Source organism: Bactrocera latifrons, unplaced genomic scaffold (assembly GCF_001853355.1).
Source record: "Bactrocera latifrons isolate USDA-ARS-PBARC rearing strain unplaced genomic scaffold, ASM185335v1 scaffold_85, whole genome shotgun sequence".
Classification (NCBI taxonomy): Eukaryota; Metazoa; Arthropoda; class Insecta; order Diptera; family Tephritidae; genus Bactrocera; species Bactrocera latifrons.
Window position 1 is genome coordinate 269,143 of NW_017537545.1, and position 27,606 is coordinate 296,748.

General features: G+C 35.2%; 2 protein-coding genes across 2 annotated transcripts; both read left to right on the forward strand.

The window, feature by feature from the left end:
• Positions 1-823: 823 nt before the first annotated feature.
• On the forward strand, positions 824-3,491 carry LOC108977158 (chitooligosaccharidolytic beta-N-acetylglucosaminidase-like). Its single transcript, XM_018946732.1, has 3 exons — positions 824-957; positions 1,177-1,808; positions 2,128-3,491. The coding sequence occupies exons 1-3, from the start codon at positions 869-871 to the stop codon at positions 3,222-3,224; spliced, it is 1,818 nt and encodes a 605-aa protein (XP_018802277.1). The 5' UTR covers positions 824-868; the 3' UTR covers positions 3,225-3,491.
• Positions 3,492-5,320: 1,829 nt separating this feature from the next.
• LOC108977210 (tyrosine-protein phosphatase non-receptor type 4) lies at positions 5,321-27,286 on the forward strand. The gene is made up of 13 exons (XM_018946803.1): positions 5,321-6,059; positions 14,336-14,789; positions 21,236-21,343; positions 21,410-21,502; positions 21,577-21,718; positions 21,804-22,012; positions 22,424-22,576; positions 22,646-22,797; positions 22,858-23,208; positions 23,269-23,966; positions 24,032-24,656; positions 26,437-26,614; positions 26,690-27,286. Exons 2-13 carry the CDS (start codon positions 14,646-14,648, stop codon positions 26,780-26,782), a joined length of 2,946 nt encoding a protein of 981 aa, XP_018802348.1. The 5' UTR covers positions 5,321-6,059; positions 14,336-14,645; the 3' UTR covers positions 26,783-27,286.
• Positions 27,287-27,606: the final 320 nt, after the last annotated feature.

Sequence of the window (27,606 nt, forward strand, 5' to 3'; positions counted from 1 at the left end):
TACCGAACTTGGTTGAAATTCGTTGGGTACGTCAAATTTTGACACTGACTCCCATAAAGGCCTGTTGTGCCAACTTTGGTATAAAATTGAATGTCTCTCACGCATTTAGTTATTGATTTAGAGCACAATTTAGTAGTTTTTAACAAAACTGGTTGAGTGGGTGGGGCCGCCATTAGGGCTCCCTGAAACACCAAGGGGTTTTGCAGACGGTAAAACCCGCTTATAATTCAATCCCCCACAAAGATTATCAAAGTTTTTGAAATCAATGACAAGGCGCAGTGGACCATATTTTATCAAAATACGATATTATTATTTTTTTTAATTTTAAACAAAAATTGCTGAGGCAACACCACTTTAAGAACAAGCCTTTATGAACTATTTGATATAATGCCATGCATATTAGACAGTATTCTGATTAAGATTAGTGCTTTAAAACAAGGTCAGATATGTTTTTTTTTGGTGGTGATTTTTCCGTCGGGATAAAATTTTCAAACAATATTGTTACATGTGTTAATGTACATAAGTGCTGGTATATGATTCAAAATACTTAACGGTGTTGGATAAAAAAGCATGTGCATTATATTTGAATATAGTAATTACTATTAATTCTTAAACGACAACGTTATGTAAAGGAATCGTAAAAGATAATAATTATTAAGATTTTGGTTGGAAATGGTTACACACTTGTTTTAATAAGTGCCCACCCATACTTATATACCAATATACAAACATATAAAAATTATTATATATGCATATCAAGATTCTCCCACAAATTTCCGCTGGAATCAAAATCAAGTTATCAATTTAGTGACTAGCCAGACTTCAGAGTGGTCGGTTGTCGGTAATCGTGTGGAGAAGTGCACCCGAAATGGAACTATATTTAATTATATTAATAGCGTGTTTAGTGGCGAGCGCTTCTCCGAATTTCGATTTGTTTGTAAGAGGCGAGGAGCGCAAGTGAGTAAATTGCACATGCATACATATATATCATATGTGCATATTGTATAAACATACATACATATTGTATGAAATTACTTGTTTTGTTTCACTGATTGGAATTACTTAAAAATCCCCGACAAAATTGCGATCGCATTGTTTATACAGTATTTTGATATTTCGATAATCTCACATTCATACAAATATTTTTTTATTAATTTGCTATTTGTTTAAGCGTAGTGCTGTGTACGGTTACGAATGTCAGGAGAGCAGGTGCGTAAAAATCGAACTTACGGAGAGCAATATAGAGTACGCTATCAGTTTACCGGTGTGTCGTTTACTCTGCGGAGAAGCAAAGGTGGCAACTGTTTGGCCAAAACCAACGGGAATAGTGCACACTGAAAATTTTATTCAACACATAGATGTCAACACAATCTCGTTTGAATTTCCCAAACTCACCAAACAGCAATCGCTTTGGGAGGCGAGCAAAAGTAGATTTTTGCAGCAATTAAAGTCACAAGAGATCGGTACTGTAAAGGCCCATGGCGCCAAGTTAACTGTGGTTATTGAGTTAGGAACGGATATCGATGAACTTCCTCGCATAACGCTCGACACTGACGAAAGCTACAAATTGTTGATCGCTCTAACAAAAGATAACGACAGCATTGCAAGAATCCATAGTAATACCTATTTCGGTGCACGGCATGGTTTGGAAACACTTTCACAGTTATTTGTCTATGACGATATTCGAAGTGAACACCAATTGTTGACCAAGGTGGAAATTGAGGATGCACCAGTGTATAAATGGCGCGGTATATTATTGGATACATCGAGGCATTTCTATTCTGTGGACTCCATAAAACGTACCCTTGGTAAGTGTAAACAATAACAGAACAGAACATAGTACGGGTTTTCTTTAATATTATCGTATGTTAAAGATAAAGGACCCAGCCAGGGGCACCTCTGGGAAAAACTTTTTAAAATGTGGGCTTGGCCCCGCCCTCTTATAAGTTATTCTTTATTACGACCTTTTAACATACTATCCTTTGTTAAGAATAAATGACTTCTACAAAATATATTTAATTTTTTAGGTTTCATCTAGACGAGCAGAATTAAATTTCGTTTTGATTAAATAATTTGCTTTGAAATTACTAATCATCGTAGTAATAACATTTATTTACTCCTTTTCAGATGCGTTAGCAATGGTTAAACTAAACACCTTTCATTGGCACATCACAGATTCACAAAGCTTTCCACTGGAAGTCAAATCTCATCCGGAGCTTCATAAACTCGGTGCTTATTCAGCGAATAAGATTTATACACATGAACAAATAGCTGAAATCGTACAGTATGGGCTTGTCCGAGGCATTCGCGTAATGCCGGAATTTGATGCGCCTGCCCACGTTAGTGAAGGTTGGCAACATAAAGGCGTGATTGCCTGTGCAAATTATCAACCTTGGAGAAGTTATTGTGGCGAACCACCTTGTGGACAATTCGACCCCACCGTAGAGCATTTGTATCCTATATTAGAAGACATTTATCGCGAAATATTTCAATTATTCACTCCAGATGTTTTCCATATGGGCGGTGATGAAGTATTGTCAAAATGTTGGAATGCTAGTGATGGTATCCGTAATTGGATGCTGTTAAAGGGTTGGAATTTGGAGGAGGATGATTTCCATCGGCTTTGGGGATATTTCCAAGAAAAAGCACTTGAAAGAGTGGACAGTGTTTCTAACGGCTCTAAACCATTAATTACACTATGGACCAGTAGTCTGACGAAAGAACCATATATTGATGAATATTTGGACAAATCCAGATACATTATACAAATATGGACACGCAGCACGAGTAGCGATATTTTGTCAATTTTAAAACGTGGTTATCGTGTTATTATTTCCAACAATGACGCTCTATATTTCGACTGTGGCGGTCCCAGTTGGGTTGGCAGTGGAAATAACTGGTGTTCACCCTACATCGGTTGGCAGAAAGTCTATGACAACAACTTGGACCTTATCGCAGAGGGCTACAAAAGTCAAGTTTTAGGCGCTGAGGCAGCAATTTGGTCCGAGCAAATCGATGAGTACACGCTAGACTATCGGTTATGGCCACGTTCTAGTGCATTAGCAGAGCGATTGTGGTCGAACCCTGCTGAAGGTTGGCGCGACGCTGAATCCCGAATATTACTACATCGTGAACGGTTAGTAGCAAATGGAATATACGCAGAGGCGCTTCAACCAGAATGGTGTTTACAGAATGAAGATGAATGTCCAGTAAATAAGAGTTGAAAATGTAGTAGATACACACACAATCATAAGTCTTCTTTAATTTTCGAATACTAGATCATGAATTCAATATATTTTTGAGATAAATGTCATTTTTAACGGGCTTTATTTTATATTCAAAAAATCAATAGAGCATAATTTATTAAAATTAAAATCTCAATATGAGAATCGACAAATTTTGGATTCCCACCAAATATTGCCAATGGAGATTGCATATTACTTATGTAGGGCAATAATTGTCAGAATAGTTTGTGTGGCAGATATTGCTGATGTTAATGGTCGTTTGACAGTTCGCTTTTCAATACTGCAATAAACTTGGAGTAGCAACATGTACAAAGTTTCCAACGCCTGTATTTATGTATTATTATATTAAATTTAAAAATGTGGGATTTATAGCAAAAAATTTACAATATATGAAAAATAATAATTAAATGTATATGCATAGCTTTCAAAATGCTATAAAAACAACAGCTTGGATTCGTTCTCACGCTGTAATATGTTTGAAATCCCTTGAAATTTTTTAAATTGTATGTGCTCTTATTTTATATTACTTAATTAAAATTTTTAAACATTACAAATGGAATACAAAATAAACTACATTATTGCTAAAAATGCTTAGAAAATCAAATATATATTTTACACGTAAATTTTTTTATTTAAAATAACTTAATAGGGGAATTCATTTGCTCTTGCAAGATTGCAGATTGCAAAAATCTTATACCGAAATATACAAGGGCACGAGAGCACCCATTGCAGAATCTAGTGATATATAAACGGCGGATTCGGTCAATTTATTGTAAATGACTATTGTGAATTGGCGCACACACTGTATATATTCTTAACAAAAAAGAATTGTAACCAATCTTTATAATTAAAATAGAAATTATTAAAATCTATTTAAAATTTACCTTCCTAAACATATTAACGTCAAAATATGTCTTTACGGGGCATCTCGACAGGATAAAATCTATGTCTTACTAACTGTCAAATCTATTGCTATTGCCATTGCCAAATCTGTATGTGGGCATTTGTTATCTTGACATAATCATTTGCGCAAAAGCGTAGGGATGGTAGGTTCGAACTGATGTAGCGCATCATTTGAACTCTTGAAATTGCGAAATACCGTCGGGTAGGTAGCTCCTTTTTTTTACAAATGTATTTCTGGGAAAAATAAGATAATAACAAAGGAGAAAGATCCTTTTTTCCACAAACGTATTTCTGGGATAAGAAGAGATATGAATTCATAATTATACCAATAAAAATAATAAATTTGAAATGAGCAAAGATATTTTGATTTATGCTTGTATAAGTTTATTAAATTTAAGGCTTCGGTCATTCCCAACCTAATTTGCATAATTTTTCCATAAATTAATTATTAAACTAAATATTAATTTTTTGGAAATGTACTTTAATTTTATAACATAACACAACCATCTTAATACTCGCTCTTCTAAATTTCATATTACCGAAATAAAAATGCCGTCGGCATATGTGTAAATGGGATATGTTGCCTCTTAGAAATTTTCATAGAAATGAAAACTGCGCCGTCAAACTACTGAAATGACAGCTTATTGCTTACGATATATGGCAAACTAATTAGTATTCCATATATTGTAAGCAATAAGCAATGTGGAGTCTCCACAGGCAATATGCACGGCAATACAGTTAGTAAGACATAGATTTTATCCTGTCGAGATGCCCCGTTATGTAAGATGACAGCTAAAACAGGGTTGCAGTTATAGTTTTGCGTGACATTGCACGCAAATAAACATAGGAGTTGGTCTGACATATTTTACAGCCCTTGCATATATTTTCTGCGTGTGTTTGTTGTTGTGCCGTTGTATTAGGTGGAAAAATGTGCAATTCTCGCACCGTGCAAGGGTTTTGCAAGAGCAAGAGAATACCTCTTATATAACAGATGTATTAAAAAAATATAACTTGCTAGTAGCAGAAATATCATCAGATCACCCTAATACTAATTTACGCACTTTACACAGTATGTTGTTGATGCTTCCAATGCAACCCTGATTTACGGCAGCCATCATAATTGGTCCGTTTGCTTTGTGGCCGACTCGTAAATTTCAGTTTGATTGCCTTGCTAAAGCGAAATGTCAAATAGCCGACTGTTTTAAGAGTCGGACGGAATTCGTCTAATCAGCTTTAGTTTTTATTTAATTTGTTAAAAAGAAACCAAATATGTGTAATCGTGTACTTCCAAAATCGCATATAGTGTTTTAGTTATGCTTTTATTCGTCGTGCACTTATCGAATTTGAAAATGTTTGAAACTTTTCAGAACTCTTCTAGCAGTATTTAAGTTTACTCTGCAGTGCTAGTGAATGCTATTTGTGTATATTTGTAATTTTAATTACGATTTTTTTGCCGGTGATTTGTATTTGGAAATTAAATATTAGAAATAATTGGTTTGTTCACGCTAATATAACAAAAATAGCGAGTGAACTTCTTTTAGTGATCTGAAAATAAATCTGGATTAGTGTAAAAATTCTAAACGCTCTTATATATTAATACAAATTCATTTACATGTGTGGCATTTCCCATTAAACAAAACTAAGTGTGAAAGTATTATACAGAATACAAGTGAGTGCTTCGAAAGTTTGTGATTTTTTTTATGTTCTATGCATTCGTTCACACTGACTAATTATTAAGGCAGCTGTCATACGTAGTACAAACCTGTGAAAACTAAGAGCAGAATGCTGTTAAAAAGATACTAATTGTCAATAAAAACATTATAAAGGTATTTTTAATAGTTTTATAATCTGTGGATGCCGATAATTTCGATCACTGCATGATTACTTAGAATATAAAGTAATTCAAATTAGGTAAGTTCATACCAAAGAATTATTTAGTATTAGTTATATGTATGTATGTTGACATATATAATCTGCACAGTTTATGTTTACTTATGACATTACAAACAAATAAACTACACATATGTACGTACAAATGTATATCAATAAATAAGTATGCCAATAGGTGCATTCACTGGATCACTATATTCGTTAGATGCTCGCTGCTTGACGGGTGTTTAGGATGAGGTTCTCAAATTATTAATTTTTGTCGTTGAGAATGTAAATCCTGTTAATTAAAAGTTTATTTCTTTAAATATAAAATTTATGGCTTTGCTAACTCATATCCAATCAGTAACATAAAAATTTGGTTAAATTCGCTCTCGCCTCTCGGCAGGAAAATGCCACCAATGTTGTTTCTACAGAAGCGTGTCACGAAACGTATCAGCTCGGAGTAGCAGGTTTCTTATTTTAACATTAAGGAATCTTTTTCGTGTCGGTTTTGTGGAAAAGTTGTGTTTTATAATTTATATTATCCAGAAATTTATACTGTAATTGCATTTAAAGTTCGTTTAACATTTAATTTATGTCCTTGGGTAATTAAAATTAAATGACTAACTAATTATATATGTATATGTACATATATTTGCTGTTTCCACGTATATACATATGTATGTAAGTATATATAGAACTTTACCATAGACCACAATGGGGTTATTTTGTGCTTAGCAAAGTAAAACCACACAAATGCTCTAAAAACTAGGCGAAGCCGTCATTAATGCAACGTAGCAAATTTTTTGTGAGCAAAGTACCCCAGATGCGATAGGGCAGGCGAAATCGATCACACAAATTAATATACATTCAGGTGTATATTTGTAAATAATATATATTTTTTAGCAGAAGTATTTGGAAATTTACAAACTAGTAGGTAATATAAATAATATTTAACGCCCTTATACCCACTGGAATTGTGAAAAACAGTATGTTTAATTAATATACATACATATATAAAACCTATAAATGTGAGATAATAAATATTTATATGTAACTTTCTATACTATACCTTACTTTTCTATGCTCTAAGGTCTGTTGTCCGGATTAACTTCGCGAGCCTGAAGCCTTGATACACTCTGTAAAAGCATCGCATAGACGTGCTAGTATGTGCAAATGTATGCTTTTGCTTTCCAATACATATGTACGTGTATCATTATACTATAAAAAATGCCTGTACACTTGAGTTACATTTGTTGTGGCTAAATATAGAGTTTTGAGTAACACCATCTATGGCATATTCCAAACGACTTGACGTCCTACCTACTCTTCTATTTTGTACACACACACATTAAAGTAAAAACCAAAGAATGTGAAGTGACTTACCGTTCTCAACATTATAAATAAAAGTCAAATTGTAGAACACACATTGTACGATAAACACACTTGTTCTATAGGACTAGACAAGCAGCGAATTCGGAAAAAGTTTACTCGTTGTTCTTATTCTATTCAAACATATCTATATCACCACTTAATAGGTATGCATGAGGGTAAAATTTTTGTTTTGAGAACTGAACTTTTTTAAAATAAATTTAATTTGATATCCAACCTTTTTTGATGTATTCATAACCTACTTTCATAGATTTTTTGGCCTTGAAACATGACAAATTTTTTTTTATTTCCTAATAACCAGTCATTTAAGCTTCTATTACAATGTCATTATGAGCCACCTTGACAGTTTTAATGATGACTTGCCGCTATTTAATTTTTATCAGATTTTTAATTCGGTACAACGGTATCAAATGTTGTTATGTCTTTTTCTCCCCAAGAAGATGTTGAAACTGCCAATATCGAACCACCATAGCCTATACATATAGTAGCTGCCTTATAAACTGATCGATCAAAATCATATCCTTGTATAGAAAACTCTTTTATTTGACGTTAAATCTTTAGGAAACTTTGCGCCAGTCTTATATTTAAGACAACGATATAATCTCCAAAGGAATTATTTATATCGGATTTCTATAGCGGTGATACGTCAAGTTTATGTTCTATAGTGTATGCCAACAAGCCAGCGGCGAGTGATGAACTTCGTGCGAATATCGAACGTGAAATTGCAACAGCCTGGACTTCTGCAGGCGTGCCCGTGTTGGCCATGCAAAAAGAATCGAGTTCCATACATAATGGCATCGAATGTACTTTCACAAGAATAAAGAATTTCATTGATATCCCAAACTGTTTTTGTTTTATTTAAGTAAAAAACTTGTGTACCGCTCTTATTGAAAAACCCGTTATAAGGAGAGCAAAACATACTGAAAATGAAAAGCAACTTTGTGGTATATAGTATAAGTTCGTCTGTATTTTAGTTTAAGGAAGTACATAGCACATCGAATTTAACGACTTATGAAAGTTGTCTCATTACATATAAAAAATAGTGTTTTGTTGCTTTTTCTCTAATATCCGAAAATAATTTGCAGTTCGTTGACCATTACTATTATTCTAGGTTAACTGTTCACTTTTGACAGTGTTGTGTTGCAAATGAGTCTGCATACATGCTTAGTTTCCGGTAAAATTACGGTATGTGTTAATGATGCTTATGTGGTCAGAGATAATAGTCAAACTAACAACTTTTGTTTTAATATTAATGTTCACCTTTCACCATCGAAATGAGGACAGCTTGTTTTAATGATGTAGATATGTAGGGAAGCGATATTTTGTGTAGATATGTATGTATGTTTGTGTGTATGATACATATGAGGCGTGTTCGATTAACGAGGTTTCTGCAAAAATGGAGGATTTGGATAGAAATTATTATATTTTATTGTTGTAGTGACATTATTGGGGTTGTGAGACACAAAATCTGTTAGACGTACATATTTAGGGCGTTAGGAAATTTCAGTTTTTGAGATATGTATCTGAAAGTTTACACATTCTTTTCTCCCCAAGAAGATTTTCAATTGTCGGAATCACCGATTTTGGACCACTATAAGATGTATACATACAAACTGATCGGTCTAATTTAAGGCCCTATATAGAACACTTTTTTGTCTGAAGATACCTCATCACGAAATTTATACAGGTTATTGTTTGAGGCAAGGCTAAATTCCCGATCAAATTGTCGAATTCATTATTGATTAAAATCAAGATAAAGTCCTTTTATCCTTTTTATTTATAAAGTTAAATTTGTATAATAAGTTAATGCTTTTAAAGTAAAAATCCATTTTAAAGTTCGCTCAGGTTTGTTATTTCGCTCTAATATTTTTTATAATACTAAAAATTATTATTTCTTTCCTTAATTGTTTGTAAAGCGTGTTCAAAGGTAACGTTCTTGCTTTCACAGCTGTTTTGTTGTTTACACTTTGGTCCGCTCTGTTATTAAAATAGATTATTATTTGAACCATCACTCGGCTAAATGCCAACAGGAAATTATATTTATGTACTTCGTTTTTAACAAAATTGCGATTTCACACATTGTCGGCGTCATACACTTATTGACTGAATATTATGTATTCAACATAATCACCATAATTATACGAAGAAATGTGTTCGTATTTGGCCGGCTTTGCTATATACTTTATATAACCATCGTTTCGATATTCGCCTTGAAATATTCAGATTTTCTTTTATCAAAAAAAGATGGCTTAACCGTTATTATATTTCTAAATACCGGGGTTTCCAGTAAAGATGATATAATAAGTGTCGTTTCGGTCATTTTAATACTTAATGATCAGCAATTTTTGCCATTGTATTCAGTAATGTTTACAATTTCACTATGGAAAGATATACGCAAGAACAACGTTTACAAATTATTCAATTTGATTATCATAATAATCGTATAGATCGCTGATAACCAACTTTTTATTGCCGGAATTGGAAGAAGTTGTTCTTGAAAACATCTGGTTCCAACAAGACGGGGCTACGTGCCACAAAGCACGAGCAAAACAAAGTCAATATTGAACATGATATTAGTGACATATGTATGTCTTGATTTAGTGAACGCGTAGAAGTGAATATTGAACTTGATGAACTCTTATGTCATGAATGTAAGACTTGATTCAGTGCGTATCTAAAGCTTGTTGCGTCCGAAGTTTATTGTACGATGACGTAGCTCCGCTTCAAGAATTCAAAAAAAAAAAAAGGAAAATTTACCACCAGAAACTGCTTGAAAAGAAATTCGTTGTGTTTTTTGTCCGGTAGCAGGCAGAACTCCTGTAATAGTTCGGGGTGCTTCATTTCGACAAATCTGAAGCTTCTTCATCTGGGTTTCACTACATCCTTTAATCGATGTAGTTTAGTTTTAACAACATCGACTGTGATATTAAGATCCAGTCTGTACTTCATCACCCTGTTAGTAACTATGGTTGCGGTCGATATGGACTTATAGGGAGAGAGTGTCAAGTTCCCAACAGAGAAAAATCGGAGAGATAGCTGTTTACTTTCAAATTATCTGCGTATGAGGTGAAGTAAACTCCCTCTGGTAGTTGAAGGAATGAGGAAATATAGATGTTTCAGAGTATCGGGGAACTCCCTGTTTACTTTCATCTTAGAGTTTAGTCCTCCTCCTTGTTAGATCAGCAACAGGTTGAGGAGCTTGGTTATAAAGATCACTTCCATCGAGCCTAGATGTTTTAGCATAAACATTTTGATTCCTACTGGACAAACGGATTGGCAGGATTTTGCTTTGTTGATGATGGAACATCTTTTGGCTTTGTCAGTTGAAGGTTGCAGTGTGAATTACCCTAAAATAGCTCGCGCTCTTCTTCGGTTTCGAGCAGACATTGTGATTGTGCCCATTTTATTTAATGTCATAAGTAATTCCTTTAGTCTCCCAATACCCATTGTAATTATTTTTTACCTTTCGGTTTTCTACATATCGGTCAATAAGTGAACTATAATGAAAACTGCAAATTTATTGATGGTGACTTATACCAAGCATTCGAGTTTTGAATTCGTATATATGAAGTTTTCTTTGTGTTGTTATTTATCAGTTGTTTTTGTTTATACGATATTATTGCCTTCGATTTTAAAATGCAACAAGGTATTGTATGCATATCATTGATCTGGACTTTGATGAGACGGACTTGACTAATTTTTACGGGAATTTTTGTTTGTTTGTATGCATATTTAAATGGAACGTCATACAATGCATTTCTAAGGTTACTGAGAAATAAATTGCTTTTTGAATCTTGTACTCACACACTTGCAAGCTGTTATCTTACGAAGTATAAAGTCTTATCTGTGTAAACATTTTTCATTCATATTTATTTACCTTAAGTCTTTCATAACATATACACAAATACATATATGTATGTATTTACGAAAAAATAAACACATACGAGTAATTTGCGAAAATTTATTGTAAACTTCTTTTTTACCTGGAATATGTTACATCTGGGGTTATAGCATATTTCTAGAGAAAATCGTTGAATAATTTCGTTTCAGTAAATAGTCATGTTTTCGAACTCGTATTGTATACTTTATTATTACTTATTAAGTAACTTATTGTATTTTGATTGGACACAATTTTTCATGAGCCGAACTTATATTTAGAACATGTAGAACTTTGGCATTCACATTAGATACAATTCTCATCAACAGGCTAACTTGATAAGTTTTAGATCTTAACTTTTTTTAAAGTTTGATTATTCTAAGGATGGGTCAAATAATATACTACTGACTGCATAAAAATGTCAGGATTTTTAATTTAATTCATTTCATTCGTTAAAATTTTTTTTTTCTATGTTGATATGACTGTCAGTCTCACATCAAAATAATCATTAGTGTTTAGTGGATTTTGCGATTTTTACGATGAGTGAATTTATTCCATTAAATTTTGTGTGCGGAATCAAATTTCTGGTGATGAAACGTTCAGAATGTTGGAGAAGGCGGTCGGTGATAAATGTTTGTCGTGAGCAAGAGTTTTTGATTGATACAAATTATTCAAAGAGAGTCCAGAACGCGTTGACGGTGAACCACGCCTAGGATGGCCATCAACATCAACTGATGATCAACATGTTAATAAAATAAAAGAACTGGAACTTGAGAATTGATAAATAACAGTCAGAGATCTTAACAGTGAAATCCATTTGAAAGATCATTTGGATCTAAGAAAAATGAAAGCATGATTGTTTCTAGAAACACTAAATTTTTTCGAAAAAACAGCGTCATAATAACGTCTATTAAACAATGCTTTCCTACTACCAGGATGTCCTGAAACGTATCATTACTGAAGACGAGTCTTGGATCACATGACAAAGGTGAGCCGAAAAAACCACAAAAGCAGGTCAAAAATTATGAGAATTATGTGCCGGCAACTCTTAGCTTTTACACCATGATAAGGCATCGTCGCATACTGCATTGATTGTTCGTGAGTTTTTCGACCAACATGGTGCCACAACCACCGTATTCGTCAGATTTAGCATCGTATGACTTCTGGCAATTCAGCAAATTTAAACGATTGCCCCCATGGAAACCGTTTTGACAATAAAATAATCTAKGCTATTAACTGTGTGGATTGGAAAAAACGTTTTCACAAGTTTATTAGGTACAAGGGAGATAACTTTAAAGGGGACGACACAGAGTTTGAAGAATAAATTAAGAATTTTAAAATTATRAACAAAAATGTCTTGGCCTTTAGACTCGCGATCACAACTTAGTCTTGAAAATAACTTTCGACTCTACAAGTCAATCCTTAAACCAGTGAGGACATATGCAATGCATTTATGGGGTACGACGAGTACATCCAGCGTTAAAATCCTCGAAAGATATTAATGTAAAACCTTAAGAAGCATAATAAGTGCTCCTTGGTATGTAAAAAAGTTTGAAATCCGAAACGACTTAAATGTTAATTGTTAAAGACGAAAACCGCAAAGGTTGTCGAAGATACATTGATAGTGTTTCTAATCATGAAAACTTACTGGCAATAAATGTACTGGACAACAGTATGGATGTTAGACGATTAAAAAGAACTCACGTTTTGGAGCTTCCAAATAGATTTTACTTAGTTTTAAGAATATTTTTTAGTAAATTATGTTATTGAATACTATATTGATTAGTCTCAATGGAACCCAATCAATTGATTATTTTTATAAAATTTGCTGATTGTCTTCAGATAGATTGCAAATAAAATATATAGTAAAACAAAATTATGAAGAAAGTCTTACTATTTTTGCTCATAGTAGCAATTGAATTATCTTGGGATTGTGACAGCGCGCTTTTTCTTCCATCTGTGTTACGTTCCTTGGTTTCATGTGATGGATTGGTTTCATTTGACAAATTGAGGGTCCAATAAATTTTAAACCAACACAAAACGCGTAATGAATTTTATTAGAATTTCTTTGAACGCATATATAAGTTCAATTATTCGCCAATACTTTTAATGTAGGCACATATATACCATGTATATACATCCATATACTCGTACACTGATAAAAACGTGTATGCCTCCCTTGCAGTTTACTATCTGTCTGTCGACCTGCTTAATTGCATTAAGGGGAGTATCTAAATAGATTCGCTTTTAATATTCCAAAATAAAATTGATTGTTAATTGAATTAAATTTTTTTCTTTTCACATTCAATAATCATATCATTAGGATATCTAAAGCGCTGTGGGGTGTTACTTTATATTGGTCTACAAAATTATAAATAGGTAAATATGTAAGCAAGTATGTGATTATGTAGAATGTCTGTATGTAGATGACCGTTTAAATCGTATTTGCAAACATCACCGCCAGCCGGAAGTGATGAAATGTTTTCTGCTATTTTCTGTCGAACACATAATACACTGGCCGAGACGCTTGCCAATGTGCCATTGTAAGCATACATATGTATGTACATACATACGCATATTCATGCCTACTTATCAACAAATATAGGGGAACTCAGTGACGACATGGAATATTAATTAATATTCACAAATTCACAGTGACTGCGTATATATGTATGTATGCATATGATACTTACGTATATGTATACCATATTGGTTTATGTACTATATCTACATACATACATATATACTGCCATAACAACATGTGTTCTTGGTTAGTACTCTTGAGCAGTACGCAGCGGGGAGAGCAGAACTCATGGCCTTTAGTATTACAAGTGTGATGTAAATTGCAGGCAAAATATGTTTCACTGTAAAGAAAAATTAAAAATAGCGCGACAGCAAAAATATCTACGACACACATATAACTACATACCATACATATTATATACATCCATACAGATATACCTTATAGTTATTATAAAATATGATTGTAAAATCAGCGAACAAATTATTAAAGTAATTCTATAAAAATAAAAAAAATATTTCATTACAGAAAACATAATCCATCACATGAATCCATCCAATTAGCGATCAACAACGTCCACCACAATTAGCGTTGGTCAACGAGGGAGCTCCACTAAAAACTACTAAAAGAAGTGCAAACGCAAAATCGAAAAGTCTAACTCCTGTGAACGAAATTATAAGCCAGCCAAGCAAATAGCGACTGACAAACATTTTTTTCTTTGCTGAAAAATTACTTACATAATTGTAGTAAATAGCTTAGACCTAGACATCATATGTACATAGATATACATATATTTTAATGAAAACAGTTTGCTCATACATTGCCATGGACAATTGCAATGCTTGAACGTTTTCGTTTGAGTAATTTAGGTGCAAATTGTCGTTTACGAAGTGAAGAACTGGCGCGCGATAAGAAACAACAAAGACAACAATGTGTCACTGTCCTGCTTTTAGATGACACAACGCACACCTTTCGGATAGAGGTAAGTGCAACAAGAGTTATGTTTTCTACTCTCTAACTCAGTGAAGTGAGTCAAAGTTGGTTTAGATATAATACATAAGATCCTATTACGAGTATTAAACGGTTTTTTGACATCCTCAAGTAATTGTTCAAGAGCCCAGATATGGGTGACTTTTCACCGAAAAATCACCTAATTAGAAAATTATTCATTATTAGTTTCGTCCTGAAGGATTGAAGTTGAGAATGCCTCAACTATCGATTTAATGGATTGCTTCAATTCAATCAGATTTCTGGGTTTTGTTTTGTACACCTCTTGCTTGGCATAACCCTATAAAAAACTCAAATGCAGTCATGTCAGGTGACTTTAAGAGTCAGCGGAAAGTGAAGTTTCCTGATATTATAATATGTTTTCAAATTTTCTTTGGAGCTCTGCAATAACCGGTCTGGCTATGTGTGAGGTTGCTGCGTCTTCGCTGACACCAAATGCTATTGAAAGGGATACACTTTCCGGCGCAGTGCTGTGTAAATAAATTATGTAACATCTTTAAATAAGGGTTATCAGTAACTGCTACACCGCTTTTTTTAAAGGAGTATGACCCGACAATACACATTGATAAAACAGCGCACCACACAGTGACTCGTTTTGGGTGAAGTTTCGTCTGGTGGATTATTTCTGGATTTGACTCACGACAAAATTGGCTTTCCGTTTAGATCAGAATGGGACTCATCAGACATAAATAAACAATTTATATTGTTATTGTCTTCTTCGGTCATTTCAATAATTTTTTTTTCAAATTTTTTGCTGAATTGGAGTTTAGCCGGCTTGTTATTTGAGCATTGTATGAAAAGAGGTTTAAGTCATCACAAGTTATCCGTTGTAATGATTGTCTAATAACTCCAAGTTGCGCCGATAAATTGCGAGGCGAAACTCTTGGATTTGCTTACATTGACGATGCAACTGCCGCGATTGTTGCTCGAACACGATCGTACGGATTTCGATGGTACGGTGTTCTCGCGATACTTCCAGGCTCGGTGAACATGCTTACCAACCTCATAATTGCCCATCTGCTCGTGGGAGTCCCACCAAAATCCCATCTGAATTCTCCTTTGGACGGAAATTACGGACTGCAAAGCATGGTACCGCTACAGTATCCGAAGCCTATTTTTGGGATCCAAGCTTTCATTTTTCAAAAATAAAAAAAAATAGTCGAATAGAGTTACAGTGAAACTTCGATAACTCGTATTTGCAAGGGACCACAATTTAAATACGAGTTATGGAGTTTTTCAAGTTATCAAGTTATACAACTTATAGAGGCAACATACAGAATATACGAATTATAGAGTTTTTTTTTATTTATTTTTTCAATTTTACATAAAAAACAAGAAATGATTGTACATATTTAAATTTTAAAATATAAAGTACATATGTATGTTATTCAATCAATATATGTATGTATGYATTTTGAAAAATTGTACAAAAAAACGGACATTATTTTGGCGTATTTTATCTATGGCATTATCAATGTTTACAATGTCATTAAAAATGAAGAAAGAAGAAATACTATGAAATATGAAATTCTGCCGTTACAACAACAACAACAACTATGAAATATCAAGGGTTTTCGCTTATCGAGGTTACGACTTATCGAAGTTTCACTGTATTACGGTTTGTTTTTGTAGCACGATTTATGCGCCAATCTGCGCCAAATTCGAGAGAGTATTTTCCTGATATTAGTGTGCCCTCGAATCAAGTAATGATATTCATTATTTTAAGAGATCGTATGCCGGAAATGTCGGACCAAGTGTATGTACGCTTCGTAAAATTGTGTGACATTCTCTCTTGACTTATCGACTCAATTGGGAAGAGATGGTTCCTCTCACAAAAAGTGGTGTTCTGGCTACACGTAATCATGTTGTAGCTGTAGACATAGCTTCTTCTGGAAGTTCTTTCTCAACTCACGCACCTGCCAGGGACTTATGAGCGAAGTGAAGCCATTGGGAAAGGGGTGCTGTAAGCTTTTTCACAGATCAAAGTTAAGAGTATTTTGTGGAATCTTCTGTCAGGAGCTCTCTATCAACTCTAGTTTCAGACTTTCAGACCCCTATAGCGATTTCAAATGGAGAGGGCTGCCATCAAGAAAGTAGTCGATGTACTGTTGCGAGGTGCAGCTTTCTTCAGAGGGGTTCACTCTGATAGCCTACAGACTATACTGACTTTGAGCTTGCTGACTGTGTGCTCAAACCTAGTCAAGGAGTGCATGGTCTTATTTGCAATAGCTGCAGTCTTTTCATCGCTGAATCTTCGGCAACTGCAAGGCCGACGACCTTGATATGTAGGACATTTTCCCCCAATTTCCGATGTCTTCTTGCGTTCTGGCGTTGAATCTTTAGCCCATCGGTCAGCTCAGCAAGTGCTGAAACAACCAGAACTTGTGCGAATGCGAGAACCATCTGGAACAGCGTAAATCGTAAGAGTTCCTCTGAACTACTGGCTCTTAGAAAAACCAAATTCGCTGCAATGGTAGGCGTTTTGAGTATATGTTTACGGTCCATTATTTTTGAATGCGATGTGGCTAAATACTGTGTCTGATGTTCTTTCTCACAGCTCTAGAGAAAGTCGAGGTAAAATCATATTGTTACTTCTTCTTCGGTAAACTCGGTAGCCGGGATTGATATTAACCATCTCAATAAAATTGTGGTACTCTCAAAACGCTTCGTCGATCTATGACTATCTGGTGATCATTTTATTTATGGTTTATGGGTAAAGCAAAGGACGAATATCTGCCCAAGTGAGGTCAATCGATTTTGCATAAATCCCATGATCTAACCCTAAACTAACTTATCCCAAATATATGGACGTTTGTAAACATATACGATACGTGTTATTTTTGCGATATTTTTATTGAATTTTCAATTGTTCATTAAATTTTTTTTGATGACTTATGCCCAGCTCTCGACCGATGCTACGGCTGCTACTATGCCGGTCTCTTTCGAGCAATTCAGCGATTTTATCGCAGTTTTCGACGACAGGCCTTCCGGAGCGTGGGGCATCTTCGACCACCTCTACACCAGAACGAAAACGTTGAAACCATCAATCAAACACGTGTTAGCGCGTGAAATGAGCTTTCCAAAAAGGTATAGCATGACCCGATGCGACGAATAAAACTAAAACTACGCGCTCTCAGCGTCAACTAGCGAAAATACCGCAAGACTTTTTTGACAAACTAATATGTTGCAAGGATAAATGGAAATGCAAAGCTTAAAATTGCCATCCTTAGCTAAAATGGGTCTACGATTCGAGAATACTGACATTTAAATAATACATGCCGCTTCCAAAATTTTGTTTGCCAAATATGTACACCAACGAAGCGTTAGCTTTGATTATAACGAACACCAACCCCAGCCATGACGCTCAGTTCATTTAGAGAATCCGCAAATATAAAAAAAAATATTCCAACTGTGCTACTGTAATTTTGCTCCAATCAATGTGCTATAGTACGTACAAGTACTTATCTCCTAATGATTAAATAGAAAGTACTCAGACGGATATTCATATCATCATGCTTTCGGAGACTTCGTTGCGCATTTATGTTTTTATGCTGAAATGTTTTATGATTGGTCTGCTTTTTTTTCTGGTTCGTTGACTGGTGGGTACTCATCCGGGCATTAGTGTGGCAACAAACAAAAAAATAAAATAAAGCGAAAAACATTCGTTCGTATTCGTTTAATGTTTGTACATATGCACGTTGGTTTGATAGTGTCGACTCTTTTATGTCTGTATGTTTGCTGCGCATCCCACGTAGAGCGCACAGTTGACTTTCCATTTCGAGTTCTTTGCCTTTATTTGCTGCTCATTTATTTTTTAACTGCACGTTTTATTGTTTTATTTTATTTTTTAATTGCCTTGTAGTTTACAAAACAAGTGCAGTGAATGAAATTGATCATTGTTACAGTTATGTTGGTCAATAAATGAACTTGAAGCTTTGCGCATGTAAAATAATACGCACAAATGTTATTACACGCATACATACATATGCTCATATGACCAGTACTTTTAGCGACGAGATAACGTGATTAATGTGATTAATATTTATTTTGTATGGTTTGTACGTGATTTTCGCGTTTTTTTGTTATTATGCTTAAAATCATTTTAACGCTTAAAATCAAAGGTGTTTCTGAGAGTAGCAGAGCCATGAAAAAACGTATTAATCCTTGTGACTTATCAGTATAATTTAATTTTTTTAAATTATGAATATGCACAAGGGAGAGAGGGAGAGATTGGCGCAATTTTGATTGATTTTTAATTTTCTCCTTCCAAATGGATTATCACAGGTCCCAGTCGTTCGGATCGAAAACATCTTTATATTATATTTAATGAACATATTGCATTTTCCTACACTTCATATTGAGTTCCGTTTGTGTGATCCAGCTGTGATTTAGCAAACTTCAGTTTTTTGAATATAATTACAGTTATTACTTCATTATTTATTGTCAAAGATATTCCTTAAAGGGGTTACAAGGGTTTCCGCCGGTAAAAACCAGCATTTTTTTGATCATTTTTTTATTATATAAAAAATTAAATATTTCATTAGAATTTTTTAGTGACCCCTCGGAAAAAAGATGCGCCCGCGTTGACAGGATAACTCCTTACAGGATCATCTAAAGTAAAAAAAAGAAATTCGTGTTTTAGCTAAAACCTTAACTTAGAACTTGAACGAAGGAAAAGAGGGAAATTGGATTTTTGGCAGATATTTTTACAAAAAAAATTGAAATTTCAGTGAAAATTTTGCGAAATTTTTTTTTTAAATAGATGTAATCGAAAAAAATCCTTCGCCCAAGTCTTTAAAAATTCTTCAAAAACACACTTTTGAGAAAAACGCGTTTAAAGACGGCGCACTTAACCTAGCTACCCTTAAGTGCACACTTGAAAATTTATTACAATATTCTGGAGGTATTGTAGAATTTAATAAGATAATAAAAAAAATAAAAAACAGTGTTTGAAATGAGTGTGTCCATGGCAGAATGGTAACCCATTTCTCGCAGACAGTTACATATTTTTTACTCTAGGTGATAATGTCTCTGAAAAATTGGACGTGTCGCTCTCCATAAATTTCTATAATCTATTACAAATACAACTTAAAAGTGCTGTATAAACTAAAACCATTCTGGGGTCGAAAGTTAATATTTACCAAAATGAGCCTTATATCCACATTATTTACGATGAACAGATATAACAGAATCCAGAGTTGGGTTAGCAACATTTTATTGAGATTCAAAAGGTTTCGCAATCACAGACTAGGTCTGGGTTCATGTACTTATCCCGTACTGACACCAAAGGGATTGAATGGAATGGAAGGCATGGAATGGCCAGTGCACAGATAACCTTCACATTGCCGAGGAGTTGGAAGATCTTATATAAGTTATAGATTATTTGGGAACATCTTCTGAACATGCTTGAGTTTGGATATTTATTCAAAGATATCAAGTTATTGTTGATGATAGTCCCCCATATCTTTTGCATAATGATTTTAACTGACAAGTCGTAAAACTGATTTGAATTTGCGATAAACGTCCTGAATGATTTTACATTCACCTAAATTGACACTTGGTTTGGTTTTTAGTCTGGTGGAATTGTCGGTCGAATTAAATGACCTCCAAGATATTGTGATTTAACACCATTAGACTACTTTTTGTGGAATTATTTGAAGTAATTGGTTTTTAACTATAAACCAGACTGTCCTCAAGCTTTAGAAGTCAATATTGAACGTACTATTCATGACATACGACTTGATTTAGTACTCTAAAATTGGGTTTGTCGAATTCGTTCCTGCCAAAGAAGTCGTGGAGGCCATTCAATGGTGTCCTTCAGAATTTAATTGCATCGATTGTACTTTACACTATGTAGAAAAGATTAGAAATTCTTTAACAATTAGTGTGTATTTTAACTATTTTTTTTATCATACTCTTATTGAAAATCCCTGTATTTCAACATATAGTAGATCTGTGAGTCATTTAGCGTGAGGCAAAAACCAGTCACAGTTAATTTGTCCATGTAAAATGTTCTTATCGCTATTTGAATGTAATTAACTAAAAGTAAATAATCACTATATCAGTAATGAGTTCATACTTATATATCGAAATTACCTGTTTTAGTGGTTCGTTTCGTCTTACTTGGAGCTATGGCACAAACAACTTGTATAAATACAACTGACTGGTATAATTATTTAGTATTAGAGTAACAACTGGTTACAGCCCTTTAATCTGATATCTATATTCTCTTTCTTTCATTGAATTCAACTCAGACAGGAAAACTGCTAATAGCTTCAAACTTAACAAATTAAGACTTGCGCACTTATAAAGAAAATATATTGTTATTGTATAAATTATATTTAATGATAGAGCAGTACGTAAAAAAAAAATATTTTTTATTTGCTAAATAATAATGTATAACTTCTGTTTCTATTTTAGAAACGTGCTAAAGGAGCTGAATTACTAGATCAAGTCTTTCAATTCTTAGAGCTATCCGAAAGGGACTACTTTGGATTGCTATTTCCACAGAAACCCGGCGATGTTGTTGTAAGCACTTTATTTTATAAAATAAATTAATTAATTCTAAAGTAATTACAACACCTCTCATTACAGCGATGGGTAGATGCACATAAGCAATTCAAAAAGCAATGTAATAGCCTCGCTCTGGAAAATGACGCCATTCAAACGTTGGAATTTAGAGTTAAGGTAAATATATACACATATATGTGAATACGGAAATTTTATTTCGACTAAATATTATTTTTTTGTGAATTTTACAGTTTTATGTTAGTGACCCCAGTCGTTTGCAAGAGGAATATACCCGGTATCAGTTCTATTTGCAAGTAAAACGGAATATTCTACTGGGAAGATTGCCATGCTCGGTCAACACGCAATGTCTGCTTGCCAGCTATACGGTCCAATGTGAGTATCAAAATTGCCGCCTTTTATTTTGAATACAAATTTACACTGCAGTTATAATAAATTTAAATGCTTTATGTTTCTTCAGCCGAGTTAGGCGATTTCAATCCAGCCGAACATCAGACTGGATACTTGAGCGATTTGCAACTGTTGGTCGAACAAACGCCAGATGCCGAGCGAAAAATATCCGAATTACATAAATTGCATCGTGGCCAATTGCCGGCTGATGCGGAGTATAATTATTTGGAACATGCGAAACGGCTTGATTTATATGGCATCGATTTACATAAAGCTACGGTATGTGTGTGTATATATAATTGCATTATGGTAAAAGGTAATAAGAATTTTTATCCTTATTGAAAGAACTTTTAAATCCCTTTTGCTAAATATTAGCAGACCTTAGGGATCTTAGATCTTATAAAAAATAAAGTTTTATTGCCATTGTTTAAGTGTTCACTAACAAGTTTTTAAACTTGACCGACTTGAAAACCATATTACTACTAAAAATTGTAATTTTTTTTATTGCGGGACATTTTCAAGTATGTACGTTAACGATTTTTTGAAAATTAATTTTGATGAAGTGATTTTGTAGTTGTTTACATATCTATTCGCGCCCAATTTACCATGAAATTGTGACGTTGGCCTTTCTCCGTATTTAGGAAATTAGAAAATACTTTTATTTCAAAATTATTACTTTATTTATTCCAGGACTCTAACGGTAAGGAACTTCAGTTGGGCGTATCGGCGGTTGGGCTATTAGTCTTCCAAAATGGTTTACGCATAAATACTTTTTCCTGGTCAAAAATGGTGAAGGTTTCGTTCAAACGAAAAGACTTTTTTATCCAGTTGCGTAGGGAACCGGTAATTAGCAATCAAATTTATTTTTATATTTTTAATTTATTTATTGAATTGCTTTTACGGATTGATTAGTCGGAAAGCTATGACACGTTGCTAGGCTTTAGCATGACCTCACATAAGCATGCGAAAGCTTTGTGGAAATCTTGTGTGGAACATCATTCCTTTTTCCGTCTAAAACGACCGCATCGCCTACCACGTTTTCTAAACATCAGTCTGGGCTCGAAGTGAGTTTATAAAAATATTACTTAAACGTTAATATATTAATACTTCCTTCAAAATGCCAGATTCTATTATTCGGGACGCACAGAGTTGCRGGCGGTGCAGGAGTCTAAGCAGCGCGGCGTTGTGCATAAGGCATTCATACGTTCGCCGAGCAAACGACTCATAATCGCTGGCTCTGCAGTTGCCACATCACCGCTACCGTTAGGACTGATTAACGGTACCAGTGGTTCGGATAGCAACGGAAGCGTGTCTCATAACGGCAAAATCACCTCGTCCGCACTAATAAATCATACGTCCATTTTGACCATTACGAAAACGAGCCGTCCACACGACAATAAAGTAACCTCGAAGCAGACTGAAACAATGCCTCGTAAAGCTTGGGAGCAACAGAGCGATGAATACGATATACAGCTGTGAGTGTCAATAATGAACTCACTATTGATTAATAGAAATGTAATTATTCTCTACTTTAGGGACACTGGAATTATAGCTAGACGATTTGAATCACCTATACCTCCAGCGTACAGTTCCGGTAGTCATAGCCCGATATTGAACTCAAATAACGCGCCATCACATATGGGTCCAGCGATTACGACTCTCATAAATGGAAATTCGTCAATAGCTTTGGATAGCGGCAGTGATTTGGTTACCATACGCTTACAGTGTGATGAACAGGGTCGTTTTGGTTTTAATGTTAAGGGTGGCATAGATCTCGGACTCCCTGTGCAGGTGTCCAAAGTGGTACCGAACACCCCGGCAGATCGCTGCACGCCTCGCGTCTGTGAAGGAGATGAAGTCGTTATGATTAATGGGCGTGATGTTGTGGGTTTGCAACACGACCAAGTAGTGACGATGATACGTGACAGTCGCAGTCAACGAGGTGGTGAACTTTTGCTCACTGTACGTCCAAAAGCAATGCGCGCTATAATGTCGGAGGAGGAGCCATTGTATCAATATGTTCCAGAAAACGATGAAATCGGGTCACATTCAAATCTACTAGACGGCGATGCATTATTTACGCAGAGCTTATTGTTGTTGAGCGACGGTTTAGCATCTGGTGCGCTTTTGGCACAATACGAACTGATGTATCGCAAGAATCCTGAATTAGCGATTACAGAGGCGCGAAAGCCGGAGAACATTGCTAAGAATCGCTATCGTGACATATCACCATGTAAATGATAACATTTCTTTTAATCCTGCACATCATTTCTATAATATTTTTCCTAATCCACTTAGATGACTGTACACGTGTTTCACTTGTAAATTCGATGACTGGCGATTACATCAACGCAAATTATGTGAACATGGAAATACCAGGCGGCGTAGTGAATCGTTATATCGCCACACAAGGTCCCTTGGCCAACACCACAACCGATTTTTGGCGAATGGTGCAGCAGGAGAGCAGCCATTTGATTGTCATGCTGACTACAGTTATGGAGGCGGGACGCCAGAAATGCCATCAGTATTGGCCAGTTACCGGCGATGAATTACACTTGGGAGACGGTTTTTCGGTTAAGTGCCTCAGCGAGCAGGCGGACGAAACAGGCAGCTTCGTATTTCGTGAATTTGTTTTGTGCGACAAACGTACGGGTGAACAACGGCACATTCAACACATGCAATACTTGGCTTGGCCCGATCACTGCGTGCCCTCCGATCCGAATCTCTTTATTGAGTTTACCGAGCGTGTGCGTGTGGCACGTAACAAAACATTGTTGCAGGAAATCGAAGAGAGCCTAAAACAGGTGCGGCTACTAGACGCCGATGCCGATGAAAATGGCGGATTGATGAGTGAACGCAAATGTGCTGCCAGCAATGGTGTTACGCCGGAAGATGAGAACCCTGTTTCGACTAGTGTGCATCAGTAAGTATTCAAATATTGTTAAGGACTAAGTAAGCTGAAAAAAGAAAGGGGGAAGCGGAGAAAGGTAGGCGCTGTTTACAATAAACTGACTTCCATCAACAAATTTGTTTGGAAGTGGATAACCTAAAAAGTTTCAAACAAATAATGAATCTATGTATAAATAGAGTTAGGATGTACCACCCGCATAAATAATATGAAGATATTTTTGTTACAATGCTTACGTACAGAGACAGAGCACTTGTTCATATGAGTATGAAATCAGGTCTCTCTTGTCCATAAATATGAGTATGAAATCAGGTCTCTCTTGTCTGGAGCAAAATTTAAGTGTTTCTGGAAGATTAAGCGATACATATAAGCATAATGCTCTTCAATCGCGGGTACTGAAAAATTGTATAAACCTTATACGCATATTTTTGTGCATTAATTATTCCGTCATCAAGATGTAGGTGTTGTTGTTGTTGTAACGGCAGAAGATGTAGGTGCCGCAAAGCATGGTACGAAAAGTAGCCTCAATTACTTGTATTTAAGCAAACTTAATTTTCTCTACTGCCAATAATCCTGGAACCGGTAACTACCTGAACGGCATCAGCCGACGTCAGACATAATCCCAGAAAATCGTGCAGCCTTAATTTTTCTTGTTAATTGTGTCTCTTTGGCAGGATATCTTCCATATAAACCGTCATCCCGCTGGTTTATGGTTTCGACTCTTAAATCCGCTTAGTGCAAATTTTGCTTAAAATTATCCGGAGCAGTAAGTTATCTGTTCTCTCCGTTGACTTTCGAGGACGACCTGATTGATCTCTTTTTACGCTTCAAAACATTATTATTCCCTTTGTTTTGTACAAGATGACAATAGTTGAATTGCTACAACCAATTCTAGCTGCAACTTGTCGAGAACATCACTTTTCTTCAGCTAATACCTTTTTTTTTTTAATTTACAGTTATAAAAGTTGCGTAAAGTAAAAGTTGTCTAAAGTAAACAGGACTTAAAAAAAACAACAAATGGTTTTTTCGGGAAAATCAATTTATTTTATTCAAAATAGTCTCCTGCTTCAATACAGCTTTTTGCGCGGTCCAAAAGCATGTCGTACGAGTGTTTTAGCTCGTTGGTTGGTATGGCCGCCAGTATGCCTGCATAACGCTATCCTTTCATGGGCAAAAGCATTTTTCCGAAAAGGAAGAAGTCGCATGGTGCCATATCAAGTGGATACGGGGAGTGGTTAATGGTTAAAATGTGATTTTTGTCAAATAATTGTCTTTCAAATAATGGATTCTGAGTAATTTTTGATCGTCAGTCAATTTGTGCGGAATAAACCGTGCACACACCTTTCGTTAGCCCCATAAATTGAGGTTTGGCATTGCATCCTAAGGTCCAGCACTCTGAACAATTCCATAAGCTTGCTGGGCGCGATGGAGGTGATGTAATCCTGTCCACGTAGATGGAGCAAAGGGCCTTTAGCCTGCTTCTACAAATGGCTAGAATTTCCGGTTCCATGTCGCACAACCGGCAGTTTGCTCAAGAGACTTAGCCCTTAGTTTGCCACGAAGTTTGTAAGAAGAGAACTTCGGAGGCCCTGAATTTAGTATATATAAATGATAAGTGTTAGGGGGTTTCTCCACAAGAAGATCTTTCTTTATCGAAACCGCAGATATCGGACCACTGTAGCATAAAACTGTATTACAAACTGAACGATCAAAATCCAGTCCTTGTATAGACACTTTTTTCGTTTCACACAATTGTACTATATGTGTATTTTATTCTTATATATACTTATTTCAGATGCATAAGTGCTGCAAATCCACCTGTGATAGTGCATTGTTCAGCCGGTATTGGACGCACGGGTGTGCTTATATTAATGGACACGGCTTTGGCGCTAATGGAAATCAGAGAGCCCGTTTATCCTCTAGACATTGTGCGTACTATGCGTGATCAACGTGCCTGCATGGTGCAAAATGTGGTAAGCAATTTTCGCGGCAAAATATTAAGAGAACTTCTTGCATTAATACTTTTTCAATTACTTTTTTCTTTGCAGAGCCAATATCGTTTCGTGTGCGAATGCATTTGTGCCGCATATATGAAATTGTCACGCTCCAGTGCCGCCCTTGATGATATTGACGACGATTAACAATATTTATTGAAATCTTAGTTAATAGTTATTATACGAGTACTATACGTACATGAATGTATGCTGTTGAAATATTTTGCTCGTTTTACATACTTATACTGTTGGCGAGCATAAAAGAACGAAGAACAACATATACTTATACAAATACAAAATATATTTTGTCCAACCATTTAATGTTTAAGATAAGTCAGGCGCGTCCGCAATAAAGAGCGCGTGCGACCAACACTTATAAGCACGCGCCGATTTTTTGCTATCCATTTATTCGTTTCTACTGTATAAATATAACATTATGTTGTGCGCTTTGCAGCGCTAATTTACTACATAAGCCTGACACTTCTTGTTTCACTTTATCTACATATAAATATTAATAGTTTATTATTAAGTAAAGATTCCTCATATGCAACGACCAATGGCCATTATAAATGCGCGGTTTTGTTAGATACACACACACACACACACACACACACACACACACACACACACACACACACACACACACACACACACACACACACACACACACACACACACACANACACACACACACACACACACACACACACACACACACACACACACACACACACACACACACACACACACACACACACACACACACACACACACACATATATACACATACATACATACATACATAACTGTAGACTATTTTTGATTTGATCATATATTGGGTTAGTTCGTTAGATCATGTAGCGCTCCATCCAAAAAGTGGCTATTTGTACACAATTTTATTTAGTATTTTAAATTTATTGCACTTCTGTAAATTTTTCACTTCCAAGCTGCTTATTAATGCCTACACCTCA